This window comes from Pristiophorus japonicus, chromosome 11 (assembly GCF_044704955.1).
Source record: "Pristiophorus japonicus isolate sPriJap1 chromosome 11, sPriJap1.hap1, whole genome shotgun sequence".
Lineage (NCBI taxonomy): Eukaryota > Metazoa > Chordata > Chondrichthyes > Pristiophoridae > Pristiophorus > Pristiophorus japonicus.
The window spans coordinates 128217799-128234556 of NC_091987.1; the positions used below are offsets into that span (position 1 = coordinate 128217799).

The following is a 16758-nucleotide window of genomic DNA, read 5'->3' on the forward strand; positions in this document are numbered from 1 at the left end:
ATTAGTGGCGGACAGATGAAAGGTGGTGGAGGAAAATGAATTAGTCAACCATGTCAAAAATTGCAGAAAGATAAAGGAGAAATGGCATGTCATGGTCACAAGGATATCATTGATTACTTTACTTTAAATTCTTCTTGGGTGGTCCCTCGTATCGAGGATTACTTCTAAAAAGGGATGAGTTCACAGATGTTTCAATGAGGTCCCGAACTAAATCTTGAAGGGTGGAAGATGCCTGTGCGTGGAATTTTTTTAACGTGTGGTGGCCGTTGCACACCAGCCACCACATGGGCTTGACAGAGCTAGGTCTTGGTCCAATGGCAAGTATTGACCAAGACGACTGGAGACCAGCTCTGCTGTACGGACCTAGTGCGCGAACACATATCGCAGTGTGGGCTGGCCCGTGCTGCCCCAGGGCCAGGTGGTCTCTGTGATGTTGGTGGGATGAAACCAGAATGAGGGGATTTAAACCACTAGGAGTTAGCTAGCTCATTTCATACATCTTGGAAGTGGAAAAGAAAGTAGGAGCTGGTTTGGGTATTGGGGGATCAGGGTGTATTTTTTTTGGAGCGTGATGATTACAATGTCCTTGAAAGGAGTAAAGTTAATGTGGGGACTTTGAATAGTAGAGAGACAATGGCTTTGAAAGGGGGAGTGATGTAGGAGAGAGGGGCACCAAACTGGGGGATTTAGTGGGCAGAAGGATTGACCCAGCCAATCTGGTGCTGTTTTCGAAACACAATAATCCATGACCTCCTCCCACCTAGCGTCAATGCAATTTGTGGTGGAGAGATTTAGGGTCGTCTTTGTCTGATTCTGAAGTCTTGTAGTGACGTGGCAGCAGAGGGAGAGAGCTGAAATTGCTTGGGTAGTGAAGTCAAATCTGCCAGATAGTGGATTACAAAATGTAAACACAAAATGCTGGAATTACTCAGGAGGTCAGGTAGCAGCTGTGAAGAGATAGAAGAGTCTTTCTCCTCAGATGCTGCCTGACCAGCTGAGGATTTCCAGCATTTTCTGTTTACACTTCAGATTTCCAGCATCTGCAGTATTTTGCCAGTGGATTATGAAACACATGCACATAAGCCTAGGCTGTGACCTGATGTCACAAAGGTTAATAGCAGGGGTGAGAGGCTGTGAGGGATTTGCTGGACACAAGGGCATTGAAAGCTGAAGCAAGGCAGCTGTTGAGCAGAACGATGTAATTGGGCGGAGTAGTGGAATCGGTAATGCTGTGGTGGGACAGATGACTGGGAGTTGGACGTTGGAGATGGTGCTAGTGAGAGATTGGGTGTGCGTAGTTTTTCTTCCCCCATAAACAAATGGTGAAAATACAGATTTGAGATGGGCAGCGAAGTGTAGGTGGCGAAGGAGACAAGAAAGTGATTGGAGATGGCATTGTCAGTAATTGACACATCGTGTAATAGAAACATAACATAGAAACATAGAAAATAGCTGCAGGTGTAGGCCATTTGGCCCTTTGAGCCTGTACCACCATTCAATAAGATCATGGCTGATCATTCCCTCAGTACCCGTTTCCTGCTTTCTCGCTATACCCCTTGATCCCTTTAGCCGTAAGGACCATATCTAACTCCCTCTCGAATATATCCAATGAACTGGCATCAACAACATTCTGCGGTAGGGAATTCCACAAGTTAACAACTCTGAGTGAAGAAGTTTCTCCTCCTCTCAGTTCTAAATGGCCTACCCCTTATCCTAAGACTGTCCCCTGGTTCTGGCTTCCCCATCATCGGGAACATTCTTCCCGCATCTAACCTGTCCAGTCCCGTCAGAATCTTATACGTTTCTATGAGATCCCCTCTCATCCTTCTAAACTCCAATGTATAAAGGCCCAGTTGATCCAGTCTCTCCTCATATGTCAGTCCTGCCATCCCAGGAATCAGTTTGGTGAACCTTCGCTGCACTCCCTCAATAGCAAGAACGTCCTTCCTCAGATTAGGAGACCAAAACTGAACACAATATTCCAGGTGAGGCCTCACCAAGGCCCTGTACAACTGCAGTAAGACCTCTCTGCTCTTATACTCAGATCCCCTAGCTATGAAGGCCAACATACCATTTGCCTTCTTCACCGCCTGCTATACCTGCATGGCAACTTTCAATGACCGATGAACCATGACACCCAGGTCTCGTTGCACCTCCCCCTTTCCTAATCTGCCGCCGTTCAGATAATATTCTGCCTTCGTGTTTTTGCCCCCAAAGTGGATAACCTCACATTTATCCACATTATACTGCATCTGCCATGCATTTGCCCACTCCCTAACCTGTCCAAGTTGCCCTGCAGCCTTTTAGCGTCCTCCTCACAGCTCACACCGCCACCCAGTTTAGTGTCATCTGCAAACTTGGGAGATATTACACTCAATTCCTTCATCTAAATCATTAATGTATATTGTAAAGAGCTGGGGTCCCAGCACTGAGCCCTGCGGCACTCCACTAGTCACTGCCTGCCATTCTAAAAAGAACCCGTTTATTCCTGCTCTGCTTCCTGTCTGGCAACTAGTTCTCTCTCCACGTCAGTATATTATCCCCAATACCGTCTGCTTTGATTTTGCACACCAATCTCTTGTGTGGGACCTTGTCAGAAGCCTTTTGAAAGTCCAAATACACCACATCCATTGGTTCTCCCTTGTCCAATCTACGAGTTACATCCTCACAAAATTCCTGAAGTTTTGTCAAGCATGATTTCCCTTTCATAAATCCATGCTGACTTGGACCGATCCTGTGACTGCTTTCCAAATGCGCTGCTATTTCATCTTTAATAATTGATTCCAACATTTTCCCCACTACTGATGTCAGGCTAACCGGTCCATAATTACCCGTTTTCTCTCTCCCTCCTTTTTTAAACAGTGGTGTTCCATTAGCTACCCTCCAGTCCATAGGAACTGATCCAGAGTCGATAGACTGTTGGACTGTTGGAAAATGATCACCAATGCATCCACTATTTCTAGGGCCACTTTCTTGAGTACTTTGGGATGCAGACTATCAGGCCCTTGGGATTTATCGGTCTTTAATCCCATCAATTTCTCAACACAATTTCCTGCTTTATAAGGATATCCTTCAGTTCCTCCTCCTCACTAGACCCTCGGTCCCCTAGTATTTCCGGAAGGTTATTTGTGTCTTCCTTCGTGAAAACAGAACCAAAGTATTTGTTTAACTGGTCCGCCATTCCTTTGTTCCCCATTATAAATTCACCTGATTCTGACTGCAAGGGACCTACGTTTGTTTGTACTAATCTTTTTCTCTTCACATAGCTATAGAAGCTTTTGCAGTCAGTTTTTATGTTCCCAGCAAGCTTCCTCTCATACTCTCTTTTCCCCCTCCTAATTAAACCCTTTGACCTCCTCTGCTGTATTACAAAATTCTCCCAGTCCTCAGGTTTGCTGCTTTTTCTGGCCAATTTATATGCCTCTTCCTTGGATTTAACACTATCCTTAATTTCCCTTGGGTTAATCTGGGGGTGGGGGGTGGGAAAGGGGTGCAATTGAGTCAGGGTGGCGAAATGATGGGGGGTGGAAGGGAATAGGAATTTGTAGGCTGAAGTCTGCAGATGGGAGTCATTCTGTGCGCAGGCTAGAGGAAGAGAACAGGAAATAGATTTGACCAGAATATTGCCAGAGGGCTTGGGAGGGTGGTACGGCATTGAGCCAAGTTAGTGGTTTGGGCGTGGAAAGTTTATCTGGGCGGTGTAGTCTCTGAGGGGAGAGCGGTTGAAATATTACAGATGTTGTAGAAAGGGAGTTAGAGGCTCTGTGTTTATATGCAAAAAAATTGTATGATTTTTTTTTTACACAAAGTCTACCTGTGTGGATTTCTCAGCAGTTTGATGTTTCTGGCTGTCAGACTCCTGACTAACTAACAAAGGAACTGGAACTGGGACTGGTAGAAACATAATTAGATCTTGTTATCTGCGATACAAGCAACACCGATCATTTATAATTTTATAATTGTTTTAATTGCAGGGGGAATTTTTTTCGACTTTCTGTTCAGCTCTAATGTTGGAGCATATCAGAACTGAAAAGGGGTTGGTCAGCTTTATATCTTTAACCAAAAATGTCTTCTGTTTAGGGTGTGTCTTGCCTCTTCAGTGTTCTTTGCATAGTCTTGTTTAAAATAGCATATGTGTGTAATATCACATACTCACTTGTGTCTGCCTGGTAGAACATTGGTGCAGAATGAATGTTGGGTGCCGGGGAAGATGCCTGCTAATTAATCCCAAATGATAACAACGATGTTCAGTAACTTTAGGGAGGTGGGAATGACATATGTGGGTCACAACCTATATTAAAACTTGATGTTTTAAACTTTGAACATGCTCAAGTCTAAGCAATAAAACCGCAATCTACCCTCATTAAAATGTAATCCACAGAGCTACAGAGTTTCCTCCTTTATAACTATGATGCTAGATACAGTGAAAGTGACTAATCTGAGAATAATATTTTTGATGTAACTTATGCCCCATCTCTCCTGTTTGGGTATGGTTTCATGGCAATGGCAGCCCTCCATAGCACCTCATCAAAGTGACCATTGTCCATCTGTGAGCTGAGACCGTGAGTGGTGGTGGGCTATTTGGCCATGTGGTCATCGCAGCTGAACTTGAGCTTCTCTTCACTTGACTTTCTCGCTCTTTTTTTGAGCAAGAATGCAGTGGCCAATTGTGCTCTAAGCTGCCATTGGTGCAATTAATTTGGTATAATTGCTCGCAGGATAGTGCAAATATCAACTAAGCTATTACAGCTTAATGAGCTGCAATAAATTAATTAAGTCTCACTGTCTCCGTTTGAAATTAACTGATGTGCATCATTCCAGAAATTGGCTTTTCTAGCTTTAATACACATCTTCAATGCCTGCAACCTGGAGCTTTTTGAAAATCTGTTCAAAATATGCTTTGTTGTTAAACACTAACTTAACACATTCCCAAATCCTTTTATGAAGAAAAAAAAAATCAAATATCCCAAAACATGTCGTCTCATATTCTGGCATATTTCCAGCATCTGTTGAACATTTGGTTAAAACTTAGATCTGTTCATGTCCAGGTTTTTCAATACTCATTCCTGTTTGGACCACTTGTTGCTTTAATGTATACGATTTGGAAATTATTCTCACTTGTGTTTGATTTTCAGCTGGAATTTCAGTTTAATTCTTTGCAAACTCAAAAACCCATGTTCATATGAGTTAAGTTTTTATATAGAAAGCTTCATCTGTAGGTGTTTAATTTCAGCTTGCAGAATAGTGAGCTGCTAGACCGCTGACCTAAAGTCACTTGGTTGTTCATTTGGGTCAAGATCTTATATCGTCATTATATCTGTCTCATAAGTTAGAAGTGGCGCATTGTTTTTGCAGATCTCAGAATTGTGGCATGCAACAATTTAGGCAGTCTGCACGTTTATTCATTCCCAGTGATACAAGGATCAATAGCTAACTGAATACAGCGGCAGATGGCTGGCTCAGTGCAACCTATACTGCCACCATCTTGAAGGGAAGAAACCAAGGAGCAGGCTAATGTCATTCAACCTGTTACGTGGTTTTTTCACAGACATCAACAGCAACTTTCATTTATAAAGTGTCTAATGTAGAAAATCATCTCCAAAATATTTCACCCTGCCAAAATGGGAAAAAAAATAATGCCAAGCCAAAGGAGATATTGTGAGGAAACTTTGTCAAAAAGGTGGGTTATGTAAAGGATTGTAAGAGAGGCAGAGGGGCTTCAAGAGTGATATCCAGAACATTGGGCTTAAATGGCTGAAGGCATGACCCCCATCACTGCCCCCCCCGCCAAATGTTGGGGTGAAGGGAGGAGGATGCATATGAGATAAAAGTCCGAGGATTGGAGAGTTCAGAGGTTATAAAGATTACGAAGGGCGAGGCTATGAAGAGATTTAAACATGAGGGTGAGATTTTCTAAATTTGAGGACTGAGAGCCAGTGTAAGTAAGTAAGAATGAGTGATGGGTGACTGGGACTTAGAGCAGAGTAGGGTGTGGGCAGTAGATTTTACCACGAGCTGATGATTAGAGGATGGGAGGCTGGCCGGCTGGCCAGGGGAGCACTGGAACAGTCAAGTCTGGAGCTGACACTCAAGTTGAAATTATCCCATATGCTCCACATCGCAAAGGCTGTCTACTTCTACCTCCAGAACATCTCCCATCTGCTATCTAAACCCTCATCCATGCCAGTGTCAGCTCCAGACTTGACTCTTCCAATGCTACCCTGGCCAGCCTCCCATCCTCTAAACTTCAGCTCATGGTAAAATCTACTGCCCACACCCTACCCTGCTCCAAGTCCCAGTCACCCATCACTTACCCTTGCTTACTTACACTGGCTCTCAGTCCTCCTTAAATTTCTAAATCTCGCCCTCATGTTTAAATCTCTTCATAGCCTCGCCCCTCGTAATCTTTATAACCTCTGAACTCTCCATTCCTCGGACTTTTATCTCATATGATCATCATGATAGGCAGTCCCTCAAAATCGAGGAAGACTTGCTTCCACTCTAAAAGTGAATTCTTAGGTGACTGAACAGTCCAACATGGGAATTACAGTCTCTCACAGATGGGACAGACAGTTGTTGAAGGAAAGGGTGGGTGGGGAGTCTCATTTGCCGCATGCTCCTTCCGCTGTCTGCGCTTGATTTCTGCATGCTCTCGGCAACGAGACGCAAGGTGCTGAGTGCCTTCCTGGATGCTCTTCCTCCACTTAGGGCGGCCTTTGGCCAGAGATTCCCAGGTGTTGGTGGGAATGTTGCATTTTATCAAGGAGGCTTTGAGGGTGTCCTTGAAACGTTTCCTCTGCCCACCTGGGGCTCGCTAGCCGTGTAGGAGTTCAGAGTAGAGCACTTGCTTTGGGAGTCTTGTGTCAGGCATGCGAACGATGTGACCGCCCAAAGGAGCTGGTCGAGTGTGGTCTGTGCTTCGATAGGAAGCTAACGTTGGTGCATCTGTCCTTCTAGGGGATTTGCAGGATCTTGTGGATCTTGTGGAGACATCGTTGGTGGTATTTCTCCAACGATTTGAGGTGTCTTACTATACTTTGCAGCGAGGAAGATCGAGAAGAGGGTTGGCGCGATGACTCAGCCCTGCTTGACCCCGGTCCGGAAGTGGATTGGGTCTGTGATTGATCCGTTGGACAGGATCACGGCTTGCGTATTGTCACGGAGGATGGCGACAAACTTTTGGGGGCAGCCGAAATGCTGCATAGTCCCTCACGGTTAACAGTGTCAAAGGCCTTTGTAAGGTGAAAGAAGGCCATGTACAAGGATTGGTGCTGTTCCCTGCATTTCTCTTGCAGTTGTCGTGCCGTAAAGATCATGTCTGTTGTACCCCGCAGTGGACGGAATCCGCACTGACTCCGGGAGCAACTCCCCAGCCACGGAGAAGACAGTTGAGGAGAATTCTAGCGATAACTTTCCCAGTGGCTGATAACTGAGAGATTCCTCTGTAGTCGCCGCAGTCCACTTTTTTAAAAAGATAATCACAATTACTGCATCTCTGAGATCTTCCGGCATGCTCTCTTCCTTCCAGCTGAGAGAGATGAGGTCATGCATTCATGACAGTAGTGCTTCTCTGCCATACTTAGTGCCTCAGTGGGGATTCCATCCGCTCCCGTTGCCTTGTTCTTGAGCTGATGGATGGTCTTTTCTACCTCGTGCAGGGCTGGGGTTTTACTGAGGTGCTGGTAGGTAGCATGCTGTGGAATGGAGTTGAGGACACTCGAGTCAAAGGCAGAGTCTCGGTTAAGGAGATCTTCGAAGTGTTCCTGACTGCCTCAGTGTCCTTGATGAGTGTTTCCCCGTTCTTGGCCAGCAGTGGGGTGGGGCCTTGGGTGCTTGGGCCGTCGGTGGCCTTGACTGTGAAGAATCCTCGCACATCATGGCTGTCTGCTAGCTGCTGAATCTCCTGTACTTTCTCCATCCACCACCTATTCTTTAGGCCATGGGTTTTTTGTTGGACCTCGGCCGTAAGCCGTCTGTAATGCTGCTTTGCTGCTCCCAAGTTGGGTTGTCTTAGGTTCAGAAATGTCCTGCACTTGCGATTTATTAGTTCTTGGATCTCCTGGTCATTCTCATCAAGCCAGTCCTGGTGTTTCCTGGTTGAGAAGTGGTTATGAACATTTGGCTGAGAGCGCTGTTACGGTGGGGAATGGGGTTGGTGGCAAGGGTACAGTTTGTGGCGGGGGTCATAGCAAAAACGGATAGTTTCAGTCTTCTCGCTGTTTAGCTGAAGGAAGTTCCACCTCATCGAGAGGAGCAGTCTGACAGCATCGAGGCAGTGGAGGCATCTGGGGCAATGGTGGAGAAGTAGAGCTGGGAGGTGTCAGTGAACATGTGGAAGCTGACCCCATGTATGTAGCTGTTGCAAGAGGAGTTAGAGGAGGTGGGGGCTGGGGTGGCAAGGATCGATCTGTGAAGGACTCCTGAGGGACAAGAAGGGAAGCTATTGCTGGAGATGGTTTGGCTAGGATTCGATTGCTACGAGTGGAATCAGGGACCCAAGTTTAGGCTGTCCCGCAGAACGGCACACCTCCGAGAGGCCCGCCTATTATGTAGAATTAAAAGCGCGCCTAAAACTTACTTCGCAATTCTTGGTGTTCAGCAGGCCTGTTTAGCAGTCGGCGCAGCTCAGCACAAGTAGCTGGGGGCGGAGCTACAACCGTGCGCCGAAGAGAGTACCGGCAGCTGTGCGCGTGTGCAATGGAGTCCGCGCGTGTGTGCAGAAGCTCCTGGCCCTCCCAACGCGTCCTGCCTCCGGGCAACCCTAACGCTGGCCGAAGGGGCGTCGCGATGTTCACCGTCCCTATCCAGGGCTGAGCGGCCTGCCTGCCTCACCGTCCCTCGCCTCGTCGCTAGTGCCCTTACCTCCTCGGCACCGGGGCTCGCCCGACCGGCAACGGGCCTCGCACGACCAGCAGCTCTTCGGCGGCGGGGCCCCGCCCAAACTCCTCCCCGGTGGCGGGGCCCCGCCCAAACTCCTCCCCGGTGGCGGGGCCCCACCCGACCAGCACCGCTTCGGCGGCGGGGGCCTGCCCGAACTACTCGGCAGCGGGCCCGCCCGAGCAGCTCTTCGGCAGGCTGTTGGAGGGCTCCCTGTGCTCCCGAACGGATAGGTGCTGCAGTAGGTGAGTAGAAACTAAATTTGTTGTTGATTTTTAAAAAATTATTTTTGATTGGTTGATTTATTTATCATTTATTATTGATGGCTCTTTATTGATAAAAGTGAAGTGTTTAATGTTATGGGAAATCCCCTAACTCTTTCTGCCGTCCCGCCCCCCCCTCCCCCGGCAAATCTCTGGCTACCTGTGCCTAATTCTAAGGTGTTCGCAAGGTTTTTCTGAGAGTACAAAAATTGGCACTTACTCCGTTCTCCGTTAGTTTGGAGTAACTTTTCGCTACCTAAACTTGCAAAACAGGCGTAAGTGGCTGGTAACTCCCCCTTTTGGGAAAAAAATAGGAACTAAGACGAAACTAAACTAACTGACTGTAACTGGAGCAAACTAAATGCCGAGAATTGCGATTTCTATGATACTCCAAACTAAACTAGTTGCTCCAAAAAAATAGGAGCAACTCCAGCCGAAACTTGGGCCCTCAAGTGTGGGCAGTCCCACCAAGCTGAAGAACGATATTAGCGGACGATGGTGTGGTTAATCATGTCAGAAGCTACAGATAGGTTGAGGGATAATGCAGCATGGTCAGTCACTGAGAACGTGATTTGTGTCTTTAGTTAAAACCATTTCAGTGCTATGGCGGTGTGGAAAGCTGATTGGAGAGATTCATGTGTGGAGTTGCGAATGAAATGGATACAGATTTGTGAAGCGACAAAATGTTCAAGAACTTTGGAAAGGAAAGGGAATTTGGAGGTCGGTTTTTGAGGCCGGGTTTTCAAGGACCAGCAGTTTTGAAAGTGGGTGTGGGGACTTTGTCTGAGGAAACTGAATCATTCCTTGTCATGATATTGAAATCATCAAGACTGTCACAAGAAATTATCCCTCATGTTTATTAAGCACGACTATCTAGATATATTTGGTGCATAAGACAAGCCCTTTAGAAGATTTGGTCCTGTGAGCTGTGTTTGTTTTTGGTTCCTGCAAGACAATTTACCCACCACTCCCTCCCAAATATGCACGACTTTGGTGTGCATCTACAGTGCATGGAGAATTAGAGGGTTTCGGTTTTTTTGTTAGAGGGTGGTGCTAATGTCAAGTGGTTAGCTAATTTCTCGTAATTCCAGTACGAGTAGACCGTGTGACACCACCTAATTGCAATGTCACAATGTTTTTCTTTGCATGATTTCCTTACAACTGTTTAAACTGACCGATACTTGGATGGGGGATGTATATTATTTACATAACGGCAAGATGCTTCAAGTAGATTATCTTTTTTGTGGCACCTGGCATAGGCTTTGAGCACTGATGAGGTGCTTTCTCCCACGAAGTGAAATCAATCTAAAGCATCAAGAGTGACATTGACAAAGGCTTGGGAGCAGATCACCTTTCCAGCTCAATTAATGAGGGAATTTCTTAACGTACTATACTTTATGGTGTCGATAATGGTACTAAATATTTGGAAATGATGTTTATTGCAGTAAATTTTATAATGTATTTATCTCTTCAGTTCATGCTATTTTTCTTGGTTTAATTTCTGAAATTAATCTTGCATCTGCACATGTTGCAATAGATGCATCACCAGAAAGTTCATTCCACCAATTTCCTATTTTAATGTTTTACTGATTTTAATCTTTTGACCCAATTGATCTCTCTCCAGATTTTGCTAGCTTTACTTTTTTCCCCTTGCTGTACCTTGAACATCAGTTTAATTTATCTTTATCTTTTTATTTTCATCGTAGGCCTCCGAGGAAGTGTCAAAATGCCTGCTAACCATGAAAGAGATACTATGTGGTACCAATGATAAGGAGCCTCAGACTGAAACAGTTGCACAGTTGGCACAGGAGCTATACAATAGCGGACTGCTGATCTCATTAATTGCACACTTGCAACTGATAGACTTTGAGGTAAGTAATCCTGAAGCAGTGTATTTAGTCCTTGTGATGGCTATGCTGTAATGAGAGAGATGTTTTAGGTAGCTAACTGAATGCCCCATGGACATTTCCAAGTTTAATTAAGGAAAGTCAGCATAGATTTGTTAAGGAAAGGTGGTTTCTGACTAACTTGATTTTTTTGAGGAAGTAACGAAGAGGGTCGATGAGGCGGTGCGTTTGATGTAGTCTACGTGGATTTTAGCAAGGCTTTAGACAAGGTCCCACATGGCAGATTGGTCAGAAAAGTAAAAGCCAATGGGATCCAAGGGAAAATGGCAAGTTGGATCCAAAATTAGCTCAGTGGCAGGAAGTAAAGGGTAATGATCAGGTGTTTTGGGGAATAGAAAGCGGTTTCCAGTGCAGTTCCGTAGGGTTTCCGTACTTGGTCCCTTGCTTTTTGCGGTGTACGTATCAACGATCTAGACTTCAATGTAGGGGACATGATTAAGCAGTTTGCAGAAGAAACAAAAATTGTCCATGTGGTTGATGGTGAGGAAGAAAGCTGTAGAGTGCAGGAAAATATCAATGGACTGGGCAGAAAAGTGGAAAATGGAGTTCGGTCTGGTGAAGTGTGAAGTAATGCATTTGGGGAGGGCTAACTAGGCAAGGGAATACACAATAAATGGTAGGATATACGGAGAACTGCAGAGGGACCTTGGGGTGCACGTACACAGATCTCTGAGGGTAGCAGAACTGGTAGGTATGGTGGTTAAGAAGGCATATGGGGTACTTTCCTTTATTGCGGAGGCATAGAATATGAGAGCAGGGAGATTATGCTTGAACTGCATAAAACATTAGTTAGGCCACAGCAAGAGTACTGTGTACAGTTCTGGTTACAATATTACAGGAAAGATGTGATTGCACTGGAGACAGAGAAGATTTACGAGGATTTACTAGAACGGGTACAGAGAAGATGTATGAGGATGTTGCCAGAACTGGAGAATTTTAGCTATGAGAAAAGATTGGATAGCCTGGGATTGTTTTCTTTGGAACAGAGGAGATGGAAGGGAGATTTAATTGAGGTGTATAAAATTGAGAGTGGATAGGAAGGACCGACTTCTCAAGGTCAAAAACCAGGGGGCATAGATTTAATGTAATTGGTAGTGGGATTAGAGGGACAATGAGAGGAACTTATTTTCACCCAGAGGATGGTGGGGATCTGTAACACACTGCCTGAAAGGGTGTTCGAGGCAGAAACCCTCATTGCATTTAAAAAGTATTTGGATTTGCACTTGAAGTGCCGTCACCTACAAGGCTACGGACCAAGAGCTGGAAAGTGCAATTAGGCTGATAGCTTTTTTCAGCCCGCACAGATGGGGTGGGCCGAATGGCCTCCTTCTGTGCCGTAAATTTATATGATTTTTATAAAAGGTCAATCTGTGTTTCTGATATTTACGGCAGTTTTCATTACTTTGGGCATTGGATTTTAACTGAGATGGAAGGGAAAATGCTTAAAAAGTGGGCCCCTATATAGGTGGTCTCCGTTTAAATTACAGGGTCTATGTTTAACATCCGTGAGCTTTTTCATCTATTCCGTCTGATGAGTGTAACTTGTTCGTACAACTCTAGATATAGTTGGCTACAATTAAGATAAAATAAGGATTCTTTGAAGCAAAAGGAGAATGTTGCTGCTCTCGCAGAAGTTTGTTTCATATTTTATTATATAACCACCGGTTACTTTGTTCCTTCTTTTGTATTTTCTGAAGTTGATAGTGCTAAACAGCAGATTACTTCTCTGGAAATTTGCACCTCTGGTATCATTTGCACATTGTTCATTGTACTGACTGCCTCCTTGACTGGACAGTTTGGTTATCTTGACCTACCCACAGACTTGCGCCCTGACAATGGAAAAAGAAAAGAAAAACATGATGAACAGTAATGGATGTTTTGGATATGTATGAAGCACCTTCTTGTTTTTGGGCTTACTGTCAAACCATCCCAGCTTGTTTGTTTGTTGTATTTAAGTTTTTTGTTTAAGTAGTGCTATGATGGTTGCCCTAGCATATCTTGTGACCTTTGAAGATAAAGCCTGAGATTGTTGTAAACACCAGTTTACTTCTAGATTGTGAATGGAGGTCCTGGACATATTAACAAGCTAAGGTTAGATCTGGGGTCTTTGGTTCAAAAGGTTTCTTTTTAAAGCACAGTAATTTAGATTTATAATCCAGATGTCTGCTGAGGAATAGAGAACTTTTCCATTTGTCAATATTGAGTACTCCCATGTTGTATGGCATTGCACATGAAGCTCTGCCTTCACTTTGTAAGCCAGAGAGCAATTCCGAACTGTGATAATGTGGCATTTCCATCTCTCCTTGTGGTCTGGGGAGACAGTAAGTTGGTATGAATTATGGTGCTGTAGAATAATAACCCAATTTCAGGTGGATGTGATTTTCATTTTAATTTGGGTCCCCTGGCAGAGAAGTAGTTTTCATTAAATCATTGTGCAGCACATTTGAGCTTGTGTACTCAGAAGTAAAATGGCCTTGTTCTAACCCACTTGGTGATTTATTCCTTTATTATTTTATGTACAAACTTGGTATGATTTATTTTGGCCATTTGTACAAAGTGAGTGAATTTACATCCTATTTTTGCACCTATTCTGAACCTGGAGATTGTGCTGGTTGTTACAATACTTAATGGGTGAAAAATTAACAATTTCCTGTCTTCCTGGACTGACTTAAGACTGGGAATACCCTTCTGCACTGCAGTCATTTTATTTGCTGCTCTTCCCAAAATAGGATTTGAAGGCATAACTGATGGGCCTAATTTTCTGCCTGGAGTTTCAATTGGACACTGGACCTGGGTCCCCACTGTCTCGGGCTGCTATTACTCTTGGGCAGGGAAGAGAAGAGAAGAATGTGGTTCTCTGTTGCATATATTTCTGCTGGGACCATCTCTGGGATTAGAATTAGTGGGAATGGGGAAATTCAGAGATAACCTGAAATATGTAGAGATACATTTTTTTTTGTCTGTAGAACTAATGCAGTATTCTACTGAACTCACACTGAGGTCAAATAATTCCTATATTTTAGGGCCCTCTGAATTTAAACAGCCTAATCCAGGGCATAGATCAGAGTAGTGTTGATTGTTCGACTCTCTGTCTCATGTTAACCATTCTAGCAGAGAGCTGGAGTGTGACATAGACAGATAAGTATTGGAGTGTAATGTGGCGGCCATTCACATTTATACTGGCTGTGATGGGCTTGATTTAGTAAATGTGTACAGATGAAATTAGCGGTCTATAAGGGCGAGCCTGGCTACAGAAAAAATTGTGCAGCTGTGCTAAAGAGATCCAGAATGCAATGCTCTGCATTATGTTCTCTTCCCCCATTTGAGGCCTATAACTAGGCTTCAGCATTGACTTCATCCTGCAGACCAATTGGATTGTAGAACAGAGTGATCCCTTGTTGGCTTCAGCTAACAGGCCAATAAAAAATTAAATATGGACAGAGTTGATTTTTTTTTTCAGTAGATATAAATAAAGCTTTCAGTGAACAGGAACTATTTCCTTCCATGTGATGATGGGAAATAAACTCTTCTCTAGCCCTTTACTTTAATGTTCGTAGCAAAGTAATATTTTATTTGAATTAATGTTAACAAAGCGTCAAACTATTTGCTGTCGTGTGACTGACTTTTTGGATTTAAGCCCAACTTAATTATAGTGAGGTCCATTCTTCTACATTCGTACTTTTTACTCTTGCAAGGCTTAATGCCCATAAACATGTAGTTACCAGGTCTTCATTGCTTTGGCATGTATTTTTGATGACATCCCTGTGAAGCACTTTGGGATGCTTTATAAATACAATTTGTTTTTGGGATATGCTAATTTGGCACCATTGTTGCTAGAAAGTCATGGCATGGAAAAGGTCCAAACACACACACTTCATTGAAACATCTGTGAACTCATGTGGAAGCAAGTCATCCTCGTTCGAGGGACCGCCTATGATGATGATGACTCTACATAAACTTGAGGTCATCCAAAACTGCTGCCCATGTGCTAACTCGCATCAAGTCCCGCTCACCCATCTCCCCTGTGCTTGCTGATCTACATTGGTTCCCAGTTAAGCAATGTCTTGATTTTAAAATTCTCATCCTTGTTCTCAATCCCTCCATGGCCTCGCCCCTCCTTATCTCCATAATCTCCTCAGCCCTATAATCCTCCTAGACCTCTGCGCTCTGCCTATTCTGGCTTTTTGAATATCCTCGATTTTAATTGTTCCACCGTTGGCGGTCATGCCTTCAGCTGCCTAGGTCCTAAGCTCTGGAATTCCCTCCCTAAATTTCTCTGCCTCTCTCTTTCCTCTAAAATGCTGCTTAAAACCTACCTCTTTGACCAAGCTTTTGGTTATCTGACCCAACATCTTGAGTTGCTCGATTTTTTTTTTTTTTGGAAACACTTCTGTGAAATGCCTTGTGACATTTTATTACATTAAATGTGCTATTTCAGTATAAGTTGTTATACTATAATCATATAATCAGCCAATAAGTAAAGGGTTTGTCTTTTTCTCCCATGTAGATGTCTTGCATATGAAGGTCCTTACATGCTTTTCACAAAAATATTGTCTTGATTTGACAACTAAACGGATGAATAGTGCTTCACGACATCAAAATGAGGCCATAGTTTGGCATAACTATACATGGTGGCTTAATGAATGATCGAGAATCTTATTTCCTGATTATGTATGCTTTTTTTTCATACTTTGAAATGTAGTTCACCGACAAAGTTGTCATTCATACTGGGATTTGGTTGAGTCTCTGGCTTGGAACTTCCTGTTTCTGTGGCTTTTTCTCTTCCTTATTGCATCAGTGGTCTCAGTTGTTACCTCCTTAAAAAAACTGAGGCATGATAGCAAAAAGAAGCAAGCCAGTTTACTGTAGATAAAAGTAAAGTGCTGCATTTATGAGAAAGCAATGCCACCAAAAAGGCACACAATGGCTCTGAATTTGCGGCCCCTACGAGATGCGCACACATCTGTAGTGGTTCTGCAAGTTCTGGGTTTAGGCATGCGCATGTGCCTAAACCCGGAACTTGTGATCTGTCAAGAATTCTCTTGACAGATCGCAGCATCTAGAAGTAAAAGGTCTCTGCGGGCGGAGAATCATAGAGCACGGAAAGAGGCCATTTCAGCCCATTGTGTCTGCGCCGGCCGACCAAGATCTATCCAACCTAATCCCACTTTCCAGCTCTTGTTCCGGAGCCCTGTGGGTTAAGTGCACATCAAGTCTTTTTTTTAAAAGTGGTGATGGTTCGTGCCTCTACCACCCTTTCAGGCAGTGAGTTCCAGACCCCCACGACCCTCTAGCTGAAGAAATTTCCCCTCCTATCTCCTCAACCTCCCCCCAATTACTTTAAATCTGTTCCCCCTGGTTGTTGACTCCTCTGCCAAGGGAAATGGGTCCTTCCTATCCACTCCATCCAGGCCCCTCATAATTTTATACACCTCAATCAGGTCTCCCCTTAGCCTCCTCTGCTCCAAAGAAAACAGACCCAGCATTTCCAATCTTTCCTCATAGCCAAAATTCTCCAGCCCAGGCAATATTCTTGTAAATCTCCTCGGCACCCTTTCCAGTGCAATCACATCTTTCCTGTAATGTGGTGACCAGAACTGCACATAGTACTCCAGCTGCAGCCAATCCAGTGTTTTATATGGTTCAAGCCTAACCTCCCTGCTCTTGTATTCCATGCCTCGACTAATAAAGGCAAGTATTCCACATGCCGC

At 44.3% G+C, this 16758-nt stretch overlaps 1 protein-coding gene across 4 annotated transcripts in view; it reads left to right on the plus strand.

Annotated features, from left to right (window-relative positions):
• Window positions 1-16758, plus strand: part of cab39l (calcium binding protein 39-like) — a 91610-nt gene that overhangs the window by 36419 nt on the left and 38433 nt on the right. For all 4 annotated transcript variants that reach the window (XM_070894035.1, XM_070894037.1, XM_070894036.1 and 1 more), the window contains one exon: window positions 10847-11011. In XM_070894035.1, the coding sequence (XP_070750136.1) occupies window positions 10847-11011 (165 nt within the window). The remainder of the gene's footprint in view (window positions 1-10846; window positions 11012-16758) is intronic.